Source organism: Copidosoma floridanum, unplaced genomic scaffold (genome assembly GCF_036245765.1).
Source record: "Copidosoma floridanum isolate Cflo_tuat_1 unplaced genomic scaffold, Cflo_Japanese_pri ptg000022l, whole genome shotgun sequence".
In the NCBI taxonomy this organism is placed as follows: domain Eukaryota; kingdom Metazoa; phylum Arthropoda; class Insecta; order Hymenoptera; family Encyrtidae; genus Copidosoma; species Copidosoma floridanum.
Genome location: NW_028321899.1, coordinates 9034814 through 9054119, shown reverse-complemented (window position 1 = coordinate 9054119; position 19306 = coordinate 9034814). Strand labels below are relative to the sequence as shown.

Below are 19306 nucleotides of genomic sequence, written 5' to 3'. Positions count from 1 at the left end.
AAAATAAGTATAAGCTCAATACAGGTGAAAGCCCTTGTTTTGATTAAGCACATAAAGATATAGTATAAATAAGAAAAGCGTCACTATTATACAAGACATGATAATATTAATGTAAATGTAGTACAATGAGCATAACTTGAAAACTGAACAGTTGAGTTGGATGATATTTCTGACATATTCACCAGAATACTACAAGGTTGTGCGCATTGGCAAGTTTTCCTTCGCGTTTTGTCTCTTTGGCATTCCAAACATCTATCTGGCAACATAGTAGTCTCCAATAGAGCACTAAGTTTTTTTTAAATTGATTTTCACACTTATTTGACTTGTTCGCTTTGTTTTGGCTGTGTATCATGGCATCCGTCTTTTTTCTTATGCGTGGCAGCACATCTTGTACGGGTTTGGTTTCGTTGGGCTCACATACGTTAATCCTTATACCTGGCTTGCCTTCTACGTTACTTCTTATTATATCATTCATAGCTTAGGCCCAAAATTTATCAAATTTGATTTCAAATAGATCGTGAACATTCTGTGCCTTTTGTGATCTTATGCGTTAAAGGGTAAGTATTGTGTTCCATGTATCCTTGTCTTTCTCCGCTGATTTTCCATTTTTTGTTGATAATCTCAAATATAATCATGTGTTTACCTTTATGGTGTATCACAATTCACGATTATTATTTCTTTTAACGGTTTGGTTATTTTTAATGTAACTTAAAAAAATAGTCTTGCTCAGTGTAGGGTATCAATCTGTCGTTATCGTGCATTCCGTAATTCAACTCGTCTCTTCAGTATTCTGAGTGTACGAATAGAATTTATCTTCCTCTTGAATTCTGGCTCTTTTGCTATGTAGCTTTATTTTCCATCTATTGGCGCTTGTGAAATGGGCTTTGTTTTCCTTGTGACGTTTGGTACCGCTATGCCATTCTCGTTTCTTGACGTTCGCCAACCCTGTAAGTTTTTCCTGTCTGGCTCCTCTAATTCTGAATTAGTATCTTCCTACGAGACTACGTAATCATGCGTATCATCCTGGTTATCTTTTGGTTGCTTCTCTTCTTTTCTCTTGTCGTTGTCAGCTGCTCCTGGGGTTGTACATTCGATTCTTATCTTTGTTACTTTACCTCAGACTATTTCTTTTTTTATTGCTTGAGCTTTGAAAACTCTAGCCATGGATCCATCTCTGTTGCCATTTCCGGAGATTTCTTGTTGATCAGCTAGTTCATACAGCTGTTGTCTAGGACGCTCTGAGTTTGCTACACCTTTGTGTATTATAAGGTTTTATGAAAGAGCGTCGGGTGGCCTGTTCGTTATGCCCAGTCAATGTTTAACCTCAAATTTATAGTCTTCTATTTTTGCCTTAAGTCTATTGAACTAATTGTCTGGTTTCCTTGCTAAGTAAAAATGTCTTAGGAGTTTGTGATCCATAATCAGTGTGAGCTTGCGTCTATATCAATAAGATCCCAACTGCTTCTTAGCTAATACAATTGCCATCAGCTCCTTATCATACGTAAGATAATAAAACTTGCTCCCTTTTAAAGAACGCAACGGTTATTCGTATGGTCTCTCGTTTTCTATCTCACCATGACCAAAAATTATGCCCAGCACATAATCCAATGCATATGTTGTCACAATAAAGGGTTTCTCCAAATCTTGAGCGATGAGCACATATCCACTGCATAGTGTATGCACAAGAGTATTGAACACCTGCTTCTCTTGGTAACCCCATTCTCACAGAGTGCCCGTTTTCAAGAGCGTTGATGGAGGTTTGGAAATTTGTGCATAATTTTTGATAAATCACCTGTAGTAGCTCAGGAATCTTAGAAACAGTTTTACTTTCTCTACGTTTGTCAGTCTAGGGTAATTTCTGGCTACTTCAAGTTTTTTTATATTGGTTATTATCTTCCTATTGCCCACAATATGATCCAGCACTTTCGCTTCTTTCTTACATATTTTGGCCAGAGATTGTATTGTATTTCCAATAAAACTGAGCTTAGACGAGAACAGAAACTTAATAGGCTAATGAGTAATAGAGAAAATACATCAAAATCTTATACATATTTAACTTATTAGCATTGCAATAATAACGTATTTTCCTTCATCCTTACGCATGAAAGAAAAAAATCCTACATGTTTAAAGAACTGGACAAATCATTACTTACCTGATTATGCAACTAGAATTGTCAATTTTTGTCACGCTTTATATTTTGTAGTCAATTTGGATAAAAAATCCGATTTTAAATCTTGAAATGTATAGAAGCAGCATGATTGGTTGATAGAATACCCACAGACTTAGGTAACTTCAGTAGATATGCATTTCTTTCTAAACTAAGAAATATAATTTATAAGCACCATAATTATACACATTTTAATAAAGTGATTTACAGAGATTTTGACTTAACCAATTTTTTTTTTAAAGTGTAATAATAAAGGTTGACAAAGGTTATTGTTCCATTATCATGTACCATGCAGATTATATTGACAATGTTGAAACGCTTCAGCCATACTTTGTGTGTTACAGGCTATTTTAATTAGACCCTTTATCTCAAGTGAAAGTGCTTGCAGAAAGTTCATCAGTGAGTGTATAACTGGGGTGTCTTCAACGATTTTGATAGCAACAATAGTTCAGTTCTTAATATTAAAAACATCTATTTGCCAAGGGCCTATACTTTGATTGGGGTACACAAAGACGGATGTCGTGGCAGATTAAATGTTTTATTCCTAAACTTACCCTTTTATATCTTTGACAAATGGCTATCAGGCCTCTTAAAGTCTTAGGTTCCAAGATCAAGTTTTATTTTAAAAAATTTGTTAGATTTTAAAAAGTTTTGGTCCAAAGTTATTGTTGCCGTGGGTTATACTACTGCTTCCTTCGATGTCATTTTTTTTATTTTTTAATTAATATTTAAAACTTGTTTGGGAAGGTTTGTCTAAAAAATAGACAAATATACAAGGCTTTCTCTCAGTACATAAGAAGGAGTTTATCGCAGAAATCTTCCTTCTGCTAATTTCTTCTCTTTTTGATTTAAATACTTAATTTCTTAGCTCATTCTAGACTGCCCTATGAAAGGCTGTTGTAATTTTTTATTTGGGTAATATTTTTAGAGCATTTAAAAGTTAAGATACTTAATCTGGTTCCTCGTAATTTTAGTCATTATAGAAGACTTGTTGACGATGTTAATAAATCTATCAAAAACTAATGGCTATACAAAATCTTTAACATCTAGAAAAAAAAATGAAAGAAATATTTTTTTAGTTTGAAGTCTAGCTTTAACAGACTTCGTGAAAAGACTCCCTACATCAACGTTCCAAAACAATTGGCATTTTTGCTATACTATTTTGCTTTTGCTAGTGTGTCAAAAAGAATTTTTTCAAATTAAAATTTTTAAATGATTTTCGCTAACGCTAATAGGTTTTTCTCATTTATCATGGTTGGTAAAGATAAATATAATAAAGAATTGACTTCAAGAGTGGTATATAAAGTCAACTGTTGACAGAAAAATACCAGTTACACTGATTAAACGCCACGTATTTTAATAACTAGAATTCGTAAACATGAATGCAACATAGAAAAGAAAAAAAAGGATAAATCTGTTTTGGCTAAAGATTGTTGTGAGGTATCTCACTGTTTCGATTTTAAGGAAGTTAAAATTTTAGCTAGTCAACAAATTACGTTCAAACAAGGATTTTCCGAGATGCTCAATAAAATTTGGTATGAAACTAATGTTAATAGAAATACTGGCATTGATTACCTCACTGCTTCTTATACAGATTTTATTTAATATATTCATAAAAAATATCGTTAACAACGTTAATTTAAATGTTCTTTGTACACGTATTTGTTAACTATTTTTTAGCGAAAGATGTTTGACACATAAATATCTAAGGTTTTAACATCAATACAAATAGCTTTTTCTTACGTTTTTATAATACATGTGTTCCTAACCTTCACTTAACTCTCCGTTCTATTTAATTTCTTCTCTAGTCCCCAGCCCTATTGTTCTCCCTGAAACCTACTGTTCTTTTCTTGTCTATGACGAAGAATGTCGCAATATGTATACAGAGCTCCATAACTGAATGTTTAGTGACACTCAAATTCTCCCATTTATAGTGGGCTTCGTGTACGAATCTTATTATTTGCGATCGAATTCGCAGATTGTTTGTTGGGACCAGAATCTCAGACGGTTTCTGTTTCTCGTTAGTATTCAATGTTCCTACATAATAAATGTTATTTGTGAGTATATACATATATATATATATATATATATATATATATATATATATATTTTTTTTTTTAATACTATTTGTAGGTTTCTGAAGAGATTAACGGGGTTGGATGGAACGTCATATTTTAAGGAATATTGCTCCCTGTTTAACACAAGTTATTTTTTACTCATCTCATTAAATTAAACTGGAAGCAAGATGGAAAGGTTGATAGTCATTTACATCACTGGATTTCTTGTATTACCTAGTAATTGACGAACTAATCTTAAATTTCGGCTTTTGTGTGGTCTCATTTTTTTTTATAAACATGGGTAAGTACAGAATAGGGTCCACATCAGATATAGACAAAAAAATGTTAAATAAAAATGGAGTATGATAAATTCAACTTTAAGCCTGAGGGTCAGCTTTCCCAGCTAGAAGCAGATTCTTTGAACGTAGATCTTTGGCTAGAAACTAATACGATGCTTTTTCTCGAGCTAAGACTAACGGCTTTCCGGACGAATTGTGAATTAAATAAAATTTTTTTACTAGACACACTTAATTGTCAGTACTCAAGTCTTAAACTTAACGTGCACTTTACTATAAAATTTAAATACAATATTCGCGGGGGTACATACGCATAATAATTGTTGCAGTTATCATCTTTTTACCTGCACACAGTGAGATGTGTAGAAGTTGAAAACATGAGGTGCTAAGTATTTGAGATTAGAATCAGAAGGTGACAACGTAGAGTATGTAATAATGGACTTGTCTTATATGAAAATATAAAGAAAATTGGTAAATAATGGTACAGATATGCAAGTTAGTCTAGTAGGGTATAAATAAATTATTGAAACATTATCTAACAGGTAACCTATAGAAGGTCAATGCCAAAAACGATGAAAAAAAATAAGGATGACCCAAAGCAGCCCATGTCAGATGGTACGGTAAGAGAAAAAAGTCTTAGGAGCATAAGAACACATTAAGACAATAAAAAAAAAAAAACAGAAGATTAAAAAACAGAAACAATAGAAAGCTCAAATGAAGTCAAGTAATTAAATTATGAAGATCAAAGTGAAGCTCAAAAAGTGCAAAAGTGTAAGAGAGAAGTGTAGAAAAGTCAATTAAATACGCACCATAGAGTTAAAACTTGTAAAGCAGGAATGCATTAAGTAACAAAGAAAGGCCATTAGTGCAGCTGACAGAAAATTATACCCAGAACAACAAATAGAATTGATAAAAAAAACTTTGTAGACTCAAGCCAGACGATAGAAAAAAATGTGGCAAGTAGCAGAGCTTTGTCAACAGTAACAAGGAGCAGCAACGGCAATCAAGGAAGTAAACGAGCGCATAGACTAAGATGTATCATCAGTATTAAGAATTTGAGGTTTTCCCAAACAAAACATAGTTAAGATGAAAAAGCTAGTACAAGATAGTGAAAAATATGGTCAAATAAATTATGCTGTTGTAGAAGAAGCAAAATTTATTAATGTTAAGAGGAAAAGCCAAAGTAACTAAAAAAAAAATTTTTTTTTATCAAAACTAGAAATAAAAGCAAATTGGTTTAATGCAAGAAGAAGTAGGACGGTTTTTCATGTGAGGCTAGAAAAAAAAAGATGAGTTACAATTTATAAAAATTTAATCAAAGCTAACGAATAAGAATATTTTTTTTGATAATGGTCTCACTATTAATATAAGAAAGGAACAAGATAAAATCAAAAAATGGTTAAAAAAAACAAAAAAAGACGGGATAAAGATAAAAGCAGTGCAAGACAAGATAAGGTACAAGAAATAGTGGCTCAGATGTGGCAAGCCCCTAAAAAAAAAGGGAATCGTCGGACAAAAGGTTGAAACCCTAGTAAAAAAAAGCAGAATGGCTAACAGCTTAGGGAAAACTAGATATGGAGAATACCTTAAGAGCGGTGCAAGCAGTAAATAAAAATAAAAAAGGATGGGCTGTTAGTGGTTTTATAATAATATCAATAAACTCGTAGTGAGGAAAGATTAGCAAGCTGATATAAATATTGGAAAAAGGTTTTATTAAAACTTAAATAGCAAGTACAATAGATGGTCAAAGTTAAGTGATTGTTTGTGTTTGGTTTCGCGCCTTAGCGCGACAGCCGAGCGAGGCACTGCATGAACTTTCGCCGTGCTCACGGGCTTCCGCCTTGCCGGGAGCCGCATCTGCATTCGGGCACTTGAGCACTGCTCTCCGAGACGACCGGACGCTCGTCCCGCTCACACTTACGACGCCTCTCACGCTGTAATTAACCCTCTTGTACAATATCTAATAAAGTGTTTTACCAAACATTGGTCCTTTGAGAGCCGGATTCCGTGGAGATAACCAGCAATCAGCAGCCCAGAGGACAGCTGGTGGTTCCACATTATTCGAAGCAATGTAAGTATAAGTGACAAACAAAGCGCGAACATGGCCGCTACGGTCGCCATAGTACCCATGGCCCGGCACCAGTCGTTCGGCCACGGCAATGTCGAAGCCGTGTCGCCCTGCACGCGTGAAATATTGTGAGGGACTGCCGCAGCTGACAGAGCTCGCGGTCCAGTCATTTGGCCCAGTCACGGCGGCAAGCAGGCTGTGTCACTGACGGCCAAAGTTAACGAGTGGTATAGACGTGGCCCAGCTTCATCAAGCCGCCATTGTTGCAATGATCCGCCGACGGCTTCCTTGTCAGCTGTGGCGGCCATCTTGTCCGCTCAAGTGCGTCGCCTGCCGATTCGACTCGAATTGTCGACCCCCTTAACACCGCCAGCTGTGGCTTGGTGGCATATTCCGCTCAAGCGTCGAATACTAATGTTTCAGAATGGACGAAGGCTGGACCGCGCTGTTCGGTGCTCAGTCGGCTCTCGCCGAGGTTGTTGGCCACCTGGCCCACACCATTCATGAGATGGAGCCAGCCCGCTGGAGTTCGGGCATGGTAGAGGCGAGGTTGGAATTTCTCGGCAAATATTGGGGCGATTTTCAAGCCAACCATCTCAAGCTCATCAAAGCTCCGCCACCGGAAAAGGCGTCTCGGTTGGTCCAGCTGTACACTGACGTGGAAGCGCACTACCTCGACGCACGGTCTTGCCTCTACGACGCGAGAGACTCTCTGGCGCTGGCACCTGTCCCTCCCGGGCCATTTTTAGGCCCAGGGAACCCGGCTTCGGGCCGTGGATCTCGCTTACCGAGAATCAGCATTCCGAACTTCTCCAGGAGACAAGAAGACTGGGGGAGCTTCCGTGATCTCTTCCAAGCGCTGATCCACGAGGAATGCCAACTTACCAACGTCTAGCGCCTGTTCTATTTGAAGTCGCTCGCTCAGGGAGACGCTAAGACGGCCCTCGATACGGTCCAGGTAGCTGAGGCCAATTACTCTACGGCATGGACTCTGCTTGAAGCGCGCTACGAGCACAGCCGCCTTCTCGTCCACGACCATGTCACAGCCCTGCGGAACATCAAGCCACTCAGAGACGAGTCCGCCCGCGGGTTGCAGAGCCTCTTGGACACCCTGGAAAAACATCGCGACCAGCTTCGCGCCTTAGGTCGTCCCGTAGCTGGCTGGGACGATTGGTTTGTCTCGTGTGAAATGACTGGAATGGATCTAGCGACGAGGCGTGCATGGCAGGAGGAGCTCCAACGGTTGGAAAGTACCGTTTCCGGCTCCAAGGTTGACGTCACCACATTCGCCACCGTAACCGACTTTCTTCGGCACCGTTGCCGCGCCGCCAGCTCTGTCGAAGCCTCACAGCCCGCACGTCCCTTCAGCGAGACAGCCGCACACTCGAACTCCTCGACATCAGGACGCAATTACCAATCCCTTGCCACGAGCAATGATACGCCGTCATGCCCGGCGTGCCACGAGGGCCATTATCCTGGGCGTTGTGCGCAGTTCCAGGGGCTTGATGTACGCGCACGGAGGGAGCTCGTCTACCAGGCACGGCTGTGCTTCAACTGCCTCCGACCCGGGCACGCTGTGAAGTACTGCCCCTCTCGATCGGCTTGCCAATATTGCTGAGAGCAGCATCACAGCTCAATGCACGACGGTGCCCGTCGCCGCCGCTCGGGCAGCCTGACGGCTCTACATCATCAAAGCAGCCCCGCACGGACCCGCCCACCTCTTCATCGGGAGAGCACTTGACTGACGCGTCACCTCAAGCGTAACTAGCCGTGCTTCCGACCGCCCTCGTCTATCTGAGCGGTCCTCCTGGTCGTCGAGTTCCGGCCCGAGTGCTGATCGACGCGTGCTCCAAGGTCACGCGACTCTCGTGCGCCTGGTCGGCGCACGACTAGAAACCATCGAAGCCAGCATTTCCGGCATCGGCGGCGAGTTCGCCGTCCGGTCCAGAGTCCGGGCCCATCTCCGCCTTTAGCTTCCAGGGCCCACACCATCGGTCGCGCTGACAGCGCTGTGTTTGCCCAGGCTCGGCCTGGTATCCCTCTCCACCCTGCTGCACCTAGAGGCGATCCGGCAGTGGGCTGACTGCGAGGGCCTCGCCGATCCTTCGTTTGGCACGCCACAACGAGTCGACCTCCTCATCGGCACCGACTACTGCCACTTGCTGCTACGACCCGGCTACACTCAACGAGGAGAAATCGTCGGGCAGCGCACAGTCTTCGGCTGGGTATTGGCAGGACGTGCCGTTGGGCTTGCTCCAGGTACGTCAGCCATCTGTGCAGCCGCCCAATCCGACGTGGCTTCGCCTAGGCAAAACGAGCCGACCACTCTGCTACAGCGGTTCTGGGAGATGGAGGATCTTCCTCAGGCTCACCGCCGCTCAGATGAGGACATAGAGTGCGAACGTGCGTTCGCAGACCACCGACGCGCCACGGACGGACGGTACATCGTGCTCCTCCCACTGAAAGGCAGCGGCTCGCTTCTTCCAGGTGACAGTCTTCAGAGCGCCAAGGCCCCCTTGGCAGCCCTGCAACGCCGGCTTCGGCGAAGCCCTGACATGGCTGTGGAGTATAGTCGATTCATGGCTGACTATCTCGCGATGGGCCACATGCGCCCGCTCACCAGCGCTGAGCTTGCAGCTACAGCTGGGCCCGTCAACTACATCTATCATTATGGCATCTGGCAGCATGTTGATCGTCGGCGCAAGCTTCGAGTAGTCTTCAACGCGTCCAACCCGACTTCCAGTGGCCACAGCTTGAACGACGTCCTCCACGCTGGACTAAGACTCCAAGCCGCGCTCCCATCGGTGCTCATGCGCTGGTGGCGGCACCGCATCGCCTTCTGCAGCGACATCCGCATGATGTTCCGGCAGATTTGGATCGACTACCGTGACGTTGACCTGCAGCGGATCGTCTGGGCTGCCGATCCCAGCCAGCCTCCAACTCTCTACCAGCTGCTCACTGTGACTTACGGCGAATCGTGCTCGCCTTACCTGTCGCTACGTACCCTCCAACAGCTATGCCAGGACGAAGGCCACAACTGGCCCTAAGCTGTGTCAGCCGCCCTGTGTGACCGCTACGCCGACGACTTTCTCTCCAGGGCCGACGACGTCACCGCGGCTCGGCGCCTCCGCGACCAGCTGAGTGGGCTCATGAAGGCCGGCGGCTTTCCCCTGCGGAAGTGGGTGGCCAATTTCTAAGAGCTGCTCGACGATCTGCCTGAGGACGTCCGCTTACGTCCGACCTGGGAGCAGCTCACTGCTAAAGGCTTCGTCAGCGAGCTCGGGGTCAAGTGGGATCCTCTGTCGGACTGCTTTTAGTTGACGCCTCCACCACTCCAGCCACAGAGCACAAAGTGGACGATGCTCGTGGCGCTCGCGGGTCTGTTTGACCCATGCGGCTGACTCGCGCCGATCGTGTTGAATGCCAAGCTCTTGCTCCAGGATCTCTGACGCGCCAGACTGGGCTGAGACGAGCCTGCACCGATCTCAATGACTCGCCAATGGGCGGAATTTACCACCGAGCTCCAGGCCATCTCCACCTTCACCTTACCGCACTGGATCGGAGCCGGGCCTTCTTCCGAGCTTCACCTGCACGGCTTTTCGGACGCCAGTCGCCGCGCGATGGCAGCCGTCATCTACTCTTGCCTCGCGCCCGGGGCTGGGCCGGCGCTCTGCCACATTCTTCTGGCTCGGACGAAGTTCTCGCCAATTCGCTCGCTCAAGCCAGCGCCAGAGACATCCACGCGCATGACGATTCCGCGCCTCAAGCTCTGCGCCACACTGATTGCCGCCAAGCTCCTGCGGGCCGCTGCTGACAAGCTACGAGTACCTGTCGACCACTGTCACGCATGGTGCGACTCACAGATCGTTGTGCACTGGCTGAGTTCAGACAGGCCAACCAACAACGTGCTGATCGACAACTATGTCGCCCATATCCAGGAAATCCTGCCTTCAAGCGTCTGGCGATAGGTGCCGACCCAGTCAAATCCAGCCGACCTTGCGACCAGAGGTGCCAACATGACCGGCCTTCACTCGCAGCGCACTTGGTGGGAGGGCCCCACTTGGCTCGCCGAGCAGCTCGACGCCAGCTACCTCAAGCAATTCTCACACTGACGCATTCTACTAAGCTTCCTCGTACGCATTCGTCAATTCGTCTGGAGCCGCTTGGGCAGGGGCCCCGTGCTTTCGGTCGCTTCACCTCTTACGCCGACCAAACTCCACGACGCTTTTCTCGCGTGTGTATGCCTCAGCCAGGAGAGATCATTCTCGGCCGACCTCCAGTGTCTTTGACGGGGCGAACGTCTGTGGAAGACGAACCCCTTGGTACCGTTAGCAGCCTTCCTCGATGACGACGGGATTCTGCACGTCAGCGGGCGGCTCGAGCATTTGCCGCTGACCCACGAGGAGCGGCACCCATCGATCCTCAGTGGCGCCTCTTCCCTCACTTCCATGGTCATCGCCTGGGCGCACTCTCGGGCGCTGCACGGTTGATACCGTGTCACCAGTGCCTACGTCTGTAAGCGTGCTTGGCTCCTCGGTGGGCCCCGGCGGATCAAGGCTCACCTCCGCAGGTGCGTCGTCTGCATCTGGCTGCGAGCGCGACCGGTGACTCAACTCATGGCCCCACTGCCGTCGTCCCGAGTCTCCCCTTCTCGTGCCTTTGCCTGCACCGGAGTGGACTACGCCGGCCCTTTCCATATACTCTCCGCCAGAGGACGAGGAGTCCGGACCACGAAAGGCTACATCGCCGTTTTTGTGTGCCTCGCCTCCAAGGCCCTGCACCTGGAGCTGGTCGGCGATCTCTCAGCTGCGTCCTTCTTGGGCACCCTCCACCGATTTGCTGGACGTCACGGTCAGCCCGGCGAGATTTGGAGCGACAACGCGACTTGCTTCCGCCGCACTGATGTTGAACTGCGCGATGCCTTGCTGACAGCCGAGCTGGACTGGGGATTGTTCGTGGGCTCTCTCGCTGATCAAGGAATTGCTTGGAAGTTCATTCCACTGGGTGCTCCTCACTTCGGTGGCTTGTGGGAGGCCACCGTCAAGTCAACCAAAAGTCACCTTCGGTGCGTCATGGGGACACGCCATCTCACCTACGAGAAATTTTCCACGGTGCTCGTTGGCATCGAGATGGTCTTAAATAGCCGACCACTGACACCGCTATCTGGAGACACTGGAGACCTCGATATTTTTACCCCAGGGCACTTCCTCGTCGGTGGCCCTCTTAACTCCATCGTTCTGCCCGGCCCCCCTGCGGAGAGCTTGGATGCGTTCGCCCACTGGGAGCTCGTTCGGGGGGTCCACGCCCAGTTTTGGTCCCGCTGGAGCCGAGAATACCTCAACACACTCCAACAGCGGTCAAAATAGACTAGTCCTCGCCAGAACTTCTTCGTCGGCGATGTGGTCGTCCTCCTCGATGCTACACTTCTGCAGTCCAGCGGCCGATGGCCGATCGGCCGTGTCATCAGCGTCCACCCGGGAGCCGACGGCTTTGTCCGCGTTGCTACCCTCAAGACGGCGACTGGCGTGTACGAGCGATCCATCACCAAGATGGTCTTGCTGCCTGTGTTGGCGCCTCCCATGGCTCCGCCGCCATCAGAAGACTCTCCGACTGACCTAGGTTTGGAGGGTGGCACGTAGTTCTTCGATCCAGGATCAAGGTGGGCGGATTGTTTTGTTTCGCGCCCGAGCACGACAGCTGAGCGAGGCGCTGCGTGCACTTCCACCATGCTCACGGGCTTCCGCCTTGCCGGGAGCCGCCTCTGCGTTCAGGCACTTGAGCACTGGACGCTCGTCCCGCTTACACTCACGACGCTTCTCACGCTGTAATTAACCCTCTTGTACAATATCCAATAAAGTGTTTTACCAAACAGTTTGTATCTCAGGAAATCTGAGTAAGGGTCTTAAAGTTTTAAAAATACTGAATTAGTAGAGGGGGAAAGATGAATTATTTAGGGAGATTTTGATGTAGAAAAATAATAATTTAACTGTGGTATAGAATATGATACACGAAAATTGGTAAAAAAAGAAATAGGTGTCATGAGGCTGTAAGTAATAAAGGTCACACTATGGTGGAGTAAGTAAATAAAAAAAATTATATATTGATAAATTCATAATCAATAGATAAAGTAAAGAGTCTTAGAGTCAGGGAAAGATGTTAGTAAGACCACTTACAACTCAAAGTGGATATTAACGACGAAGTAATGATACGAAGATGGTGGGATAAGGAGAAGGGAAGCAAGTAGATGACAACATTTATGGAATAAAAAAGCATAAGTATTGATAAAAATTTTACAGATAAAGAAAAATGCAAAAGAAGAACATGTGAATAAATTGAATCAGTAAAAAAATATAAAAATAGACGTTTTAGAGGTTATAGCTAAGAAGAAGTAAAAGAAAATTAGCAGACCTTGGTAGGATAAAAATAGTGCAATAAAGTAGAGGGCAGTTAGAAAAGCTTTAAGGAGATGAAAGAGAGGTAAAGAAACGTAAACTTCCTATTATAAATAAGTAGTATAGACTGTCTTAAGTAAAGTATTATAGTCACTAAGGGTATAAAAGAGATATTTAAGTAAGTATTAAGAATTCAGTAGAAATATAGAGTTTCCGGAATAAGTATAATAGACAAATACTACATTGAGAGGGAAGTATCAGCTTGCACAGGTGGACATAGTATTTTAAAAATCTAGTGGGATGGATTGGGAGAAAATTTATAAACGTAAAAGAGACGACTGAAGTAGGGCAGGACATGCACGTGAGACTGATGGATCAGAAAATAGAAGTAGCTATGAATTTATTAAAAAGTAAATAGCAGCAAGGATAGATAAAATTTTAGAAGAGGCATGGAAATAAGTTCATAATTTTAGACGAAAAATGCCTTAGGTGACCATGACAAATGTTTGTAAGAGAATATTTCATTATTATAAAAGGAGGGCAAAAAAGACCTGAAAAAAGAGAAAGAAATATCACTTCTGTCTAAAGTAGATGAAATATCAACAGAAGCAGTGTATGGAAAAATGTATAAACCATTTAAAATTGTATGTAAAACAATGAGAATAAGGAAGTTGTATACTAGCCCCTTATTTATTACAAATTGTAACATACATTTTAAGACTGTCCTAGATCATATTAACAAAACCTAATAATTCGATTTTATACTTATGTGAGCACATGTATTGCAGTAATGGTGGTACAGGATTTTTGAGGAATATCGTAAGTCTTGACAATTTGTGTACTGCACATGTATTTTTACAATGGGTGCAGAGCATAGTATATATTGTATGAAGATATATATAAATATAACTCTGCTATTGGGTTGACCTGCACACTGGCTGGCCTGGTTCGACTGATCGCTAGTACCTACTTTTGCCGTTGATTCCCTGTTTTGAATATTACTTAGCGCATTATTATTATTCACTATCGACTCTACTGCTGATACTTTTCTAGTTGTTACTTTTTGGCGAGGCTGATACGCTGTAAAGGGGAAAAGAAATTTTTAAGATTTGGGAGTGGGTCGATAGTCCTCATCCTGATTTTTAATTAGTATGACTTTTTTTCCTAGCACTAAGAAGTCTATGAAGTTTCTAATGTGGGCTCAGTTTATTAGGCCTCGATAACTAGGGTGTAGGTTTCGATATGCTCTATTGACCTACTGTTCCATGGTGAACAGGGGGTCACTTGGTCTGTAAGGGTACAGATTCTTGACAAGTAGGCTGCCACGTCCTCATTTGGCCCTTGTGTGCGTCTTTCAATCTCCCTCAAGAGCGTCTCCTACAGTTCTTAAATCTGAAATTGTAATCTAAAGGCATCTACCGTTTCCTAAATTTACCTCCACAAAAATTTCTCCCTATGGTACCAGCGGTTTGTTTCCACGTTTAGTACTGCGGATAAATCCCGTACTACATTTTCTAATGTTAACTCGTACGATAGCGTACACTCACATAGCTTTGCTGTGAGTCCCTTTGTGTCATCTCTACTAGCGTTGCGGAACACTATTCTTCATTTGTGAAAAAATATCTACTGTTTGTAATTCCCACCTAAAATCTGTACTGTCCCGTTGCCTGTTTAATTGGTTATTCATGTGGTTCACTTAGCATAAATTCAGTTGCCTACGCATCTGGTGGCTTCTTTCGTAATCTGAAGTGTGTCTTCTTAAGGTGTCTAATCCATGCTCAGGAAGACGTTGTCGAATTCTTTTTGAAGCGTAGGCAATACGTCTAAGGGCGTCTTGTAAATCTTGTTGGAGCGTATCCAGGTAAAACGAATGTTGTCAATTGGGTTTGTGGAGCCTCCTTGTTTCTCATTCGACTTTCCCGTTCCATTTCTCCTAGATACATGTCCTCTTTTCGTCCCCCTGAGTAGTCATTTTCCCCTATACCACAATCTTCTGTTGTGGCACTAGACATTCTTCTCCCCTCGCCCACTAACTAACTTACCCACCCCATGTCACCCCGTTCTCTGGGTACTGTTTTAAGCTGCAAGTTGTTGATGAGCAAATCTTGTTTATTTGTGGATAACGTTGCTGGACTATATCTCCGAAGATGCTTTTGTCTCTATTCGAATTCTCTATCTCTTTCCGTTCACTAGTCATATTCAGCTGAAACATAGCACGCCTTCTATTTTTGCCGGGTATTTGCGGTAGGGGTAGATAAGGCAGTTCTCCCCTATCTGTTAGATACCATTGATTTTCTAAACAGGATCATCTATTGATTGGATTGTTACAATAATGCTGAATGTAATATCTCACAAGCTTATCTTTAATTTATGTATACGCTCCCAGGTACACTAGGTTAAAGTATTTTAAATGTTTTCTCACGTGTTCTTCCGATGGTGCCTCCACTGTCCGTTTAATCATTTGCCCACCTGTTGTTGGGTCTAATGATGCCAACTCATCTCCTAACTGAAAGCTTATATTAAAACTTAAGTCCAAATCTCTATTATTTAGTTCTATTGTGATATACCTAGTATACTCTAGGGGCAAAATAGACGAAAAGAATGTAAACAGAGAGAAGAAAGAAAACTAAAAGAATAAAGCGAGAGAAAAAAAACACTCTAATAACGGTTGAGAAAAGAGAAAAGTATCAAAAGATAGTTTTAGTATAAGGAGAAAAATTTGATGGTGAGAAAGGAAGACTCAAAAGGAAAAAAAAACAAATCTAAAAGAGTATCTATGTGATAGATAGAGGAGAAGGAGAGAAAAATATAACGCAAAAAAAATTTTTTTTTTAGTTACAAGAGAGGAAGAGAAAAGAGAGAAAAAAAATTTATTTTCTAACAGGCATAGCAATAAGAGCTGTCAGTAGTGGTAACAGCTAACGTGTAAATATAATCATACATACAAATGATTAAAGTTTTATGGCAGGAATAGAACCGTTAAATAAAATCAATACTAATGGTAAAATTTAAGCTGAAATAAACTAAAATGTGTACTGTGCAAATATGTAATCTACCAATATTGTGTGCATATAAAATATTTGAAAACACGTGTGCTACAGAAGCAGCGTTTTGTTGTAACAATGGCTGCTGGAGTCCTCAGAAAGTAGTCGTCCCACTCCTCTCCACTTAGTTCTTTTACGGTGAGAGAACGATGTCGAGCCCTATTTGTACCACATTAGCCAGGGATTGTGACTAACGTGTAATAATATTACTTTTTTCGTACAAAGAAACGTTTACCGTGATATTATTCGGGAGGGAATCGGGTTATTATGTGTAATGTGGAGCGCTAAATATACCAACAGGTAGTATTGTATAGTTAACAGATCCAAATAGCCCTTTTTTATGTATCAGAAGGTAGTCCCTAATACTACAAACACTGAGGCGTTATCCTGTTGCAGCTGCACTCCAGTGCTAGCCTCGCAACGAGCTTAAATGTCTCTCTTATCCCACTGCGCAGGCACACCGTATGCTATGTGGACCACCAAATACTATTAACCAATGTAGCACTACGCAGTGGCCATAAATACTAGGATTGCATCCAGGACACTGATACACTGACAGCCATCGTTCCCCATTTCACTCACTCAACATCGCACATACACACACATGTATATATATACACACAAACACACTTTCGGAATACCAGTAGGAAGTACGGAAGAAAAGTCAGGCCAAACTCTATAGTTACTCTTACGCTGTGGCCTCCTGGCTTCACACAGGGATTCCGTACACTACAACAAGCCACACGTAGGAGAGAGAGAGAGAGCTAGCTACGAGACTCTCATCATTTGTCGTCAGTGTCAAGGGTTTTGTGACGTGCCCGTGTGTAATTTTAATTTGTCACGGAACAAGTTATATTGTAAGCATACGTTTTAAACAGTTTTCAGAAATGGAAGCATTCCATGCATACATACATAAATACAAACATAAATATGTTGATTAATATCTATGAAAAAATAACTTTGTATCTGCAGTTTGATTCTGACTTTTAACAATTGTTTGTAAAATATATGTATCTATCTGATATTAAATTTTAAAATGTAGAAATTAATGATTGACTCAACATCAATTGGCGTCCTTTTACTTTACAGTTAATCAATTTTTAAAAAACTGTACGAAAAGCTGTTTTAGCAGATAATTCATCAGCCTCTAAAAAAAGGTAAATCGTCTTAAATAAAGACATAAACGCAATAACTACTAGGAACTAACGTTTTTAATCTGATGGTTTACGTAATTATATTATTTGAAATGGTTCTAAGACAACATTATATAGTACATTCTGTCAGTAGGACGCAAACTAAAAATGAAGAGGCCTGAAGGGAGCTGTTGTCACACATTTGTGCCGAAGTGTCGTATACAATTTCTCGTAGCTAGGGCGCAAAGGTCCATTATGTGCCCGTGAAGCACACTTTGTGCTCTCGATCTCGATGAGAAAAATAATAAATACGACTTGGGCATAAACGTACAGAAACCCCCTCTTCGGGTGCTCAAAAGTATAGTTTTTGGCCAAGAGTTACAGCCGTATGTAATTGTGTGCCGTTAATTAGATGCTGCTTAAAACTACTAATGTTAAGTTAAAAAAGTAATTGCAGGCATCGATTTGTGGCTAAAGATAATTTTCTATTTACAATTAAAGTACCTTCTAGGGTGTATACAGACTTGGTCGTTTTTTTACAAATGTGTGTTAATTATTGAGGACATAAAATCAACTGTCACAAGTAAGAAAGTGCTAGAGATGTATAATGCAGTAAGAAAATAATTTTTTTTCTAATACCTCAGTCATATGACTAATTTATTTTTTAATTATTAATTATAAACAAAACAGGGTATGCTTTTTTTGTTAAGAGTTGTTATTGTAAATATTCAATTCGTAAATACATTGTTAAAGACAAATAAATATTTTAAATAGACTTTGATCCAGAATTGTTAAAATTCACCAGAAATCTATGAAGTAATTTACGGTTAAAAAGAATGGATATTCTAAACTGTTAGCAGTATGAATGTGTGGGTATGTGATCGGGCAATAAAATGTACAACACTGTCGTTTTTATTATAAAACACGGACACGTTTATTCTCACTATCTTCAGTGTATGCTATCTTTAGTCTTTACAATCAAGAATACAATCGTAAGCTGAACTGAAATGAAGCAAGATCAAATCAAAAGAAAAATACAAAAAGCAGGGAGTGCGTATCGACTGACTGACTGACCGCGCGAGAGTGAATAAACTATAGGTATTAGACGCTGAAGTGCAGCGTCACGGCGTCTCATCTTCTTGCTATTGCGCATGTGTTAGAATTCAGTTACGAGCGCCAAATATACATCTAACACTGCCTCTCGTTCGTATCTAAATTCAATAAAACAATTTAAAATGAAAAAAGGAAAGACATATTGGAATATGAACACTGAGTAATCATATTTAAATGAATAAGTAATCAGCTAAAGATGTGGAACACGTCGGCTTCTTAATCAGTCATTGGGGTTGGTTGTAACAAGCTAAAACATACACAGAGAGATACCATAATCGGCATGTCTACTATCATTATCTATCTATTATCAATTAATTAATTTTACTATCTCAAGTTCAAGTTTAATTATCATGCAATATACACTGATTAACATTCAAAATTTCTTTCATTAGTCTTTCATACAGTTTAAACGGCAGGGGTTTCTGCTAGTTGTTCCTTGAATATAATCCATTTAACGATTTTTTTTCCTTTGGATACACATTCCTTAACGTAGTGAGCCTTGATCTCGGTCATGTGTCTCAGTCTTTTGCCACCATCTATATTAGCACTTGCTCCGGTGGCTTTGTTGTCACACCAAAGGTCCACAGGCAACAGAATGTATAACAGTATTAAGCTGATTGAGTGTTCTAATCCTATCAGCTCCTGCCTTGCATCACACATTGCCACGTTTTCTGCCTCGCAGGTTGAGATTGCAACGTAACTCGGTTTTCTCGTCTTCCAAGCAACTGTATCGCAATACAATCTTATGAGGTATCCACCTGTCGTAATTGAGCCTTTACAGTCTGCCAAAATCACATCTGACAAGACTTCCAGCTTATTTTTCCGGCCTCTGTAGGTTAATCCCAGAGTTCTGGTGTAATACAGATATCGAAGGACTCGTTTAACCATTCTTTAGTCATCAGTTGGGCAGATTTGGTGTCTGCTTAATACATTCACAGAGTGCGAGATGTCTGGTCTGACTGTGTTACCCAGATACAGCAGGCTTCTAACTGCTTTCCTGTGAGGTACATTTTCTTCAGTTTTAGTTTTGTTCAG

General features: G+C 42.5%; 3 protein-coding genes across 3 annotated transcripts; all 3 read left to right on the top strand.

The window, feature by feature from the left end:
• The first annotated feature begins 7013 nt into the window (after positions 1-7013).
• On the top strand, positions 7014-9636 carry LOC149374086 (uncharacterized). The gene is made up of 4 exons (XM_089595000.1): positions 7014-7445; positions 7503-8096; positions 8389-8531; positions 8613-9636. The coding sequence occupies exons 1-4, from the start codon at positions 7014-7016 to the stop codon at positions 9634-9636; spliced, it is 2193 nt and encodes a 730-aa protein (XP_089451126.1).
• A 573-nt stretch (positions 9637-10209) lies between these two features.
• Positions 10210-10701, top strand: LOC149374085 (uncharacterized). The gene is made up of 2 exons (XM_089594999.1): positions 10210-10512; positions 10558-10701. The coding sequence occupies exons 1-2, from the start codon at positions 10210-10212 to the stop codon at positions 10699-10701; spliced, it is 447 nt and encodes a 148-aa protein (XP_089451125.1).
• A 504-nt stretch (positions 10702-11205) lies between these two features.
• On the top strand, positions 11206-12228 carry LOC149374084 (uncharacterized). The gene is made up of 2 exons (XM_089594998.1): positions 11206-11877; positions 11956-12228. Exons 1-2 carry the CDS (start codon positions 11206-11208, stop codon positions 12226-12228), a joined length of 945 nt encoding a protein of 314 aa, XP_089451124.1.
• The last annotated feature ends 7078 nt before the right edge of the window (positions 12229-19306 follow it).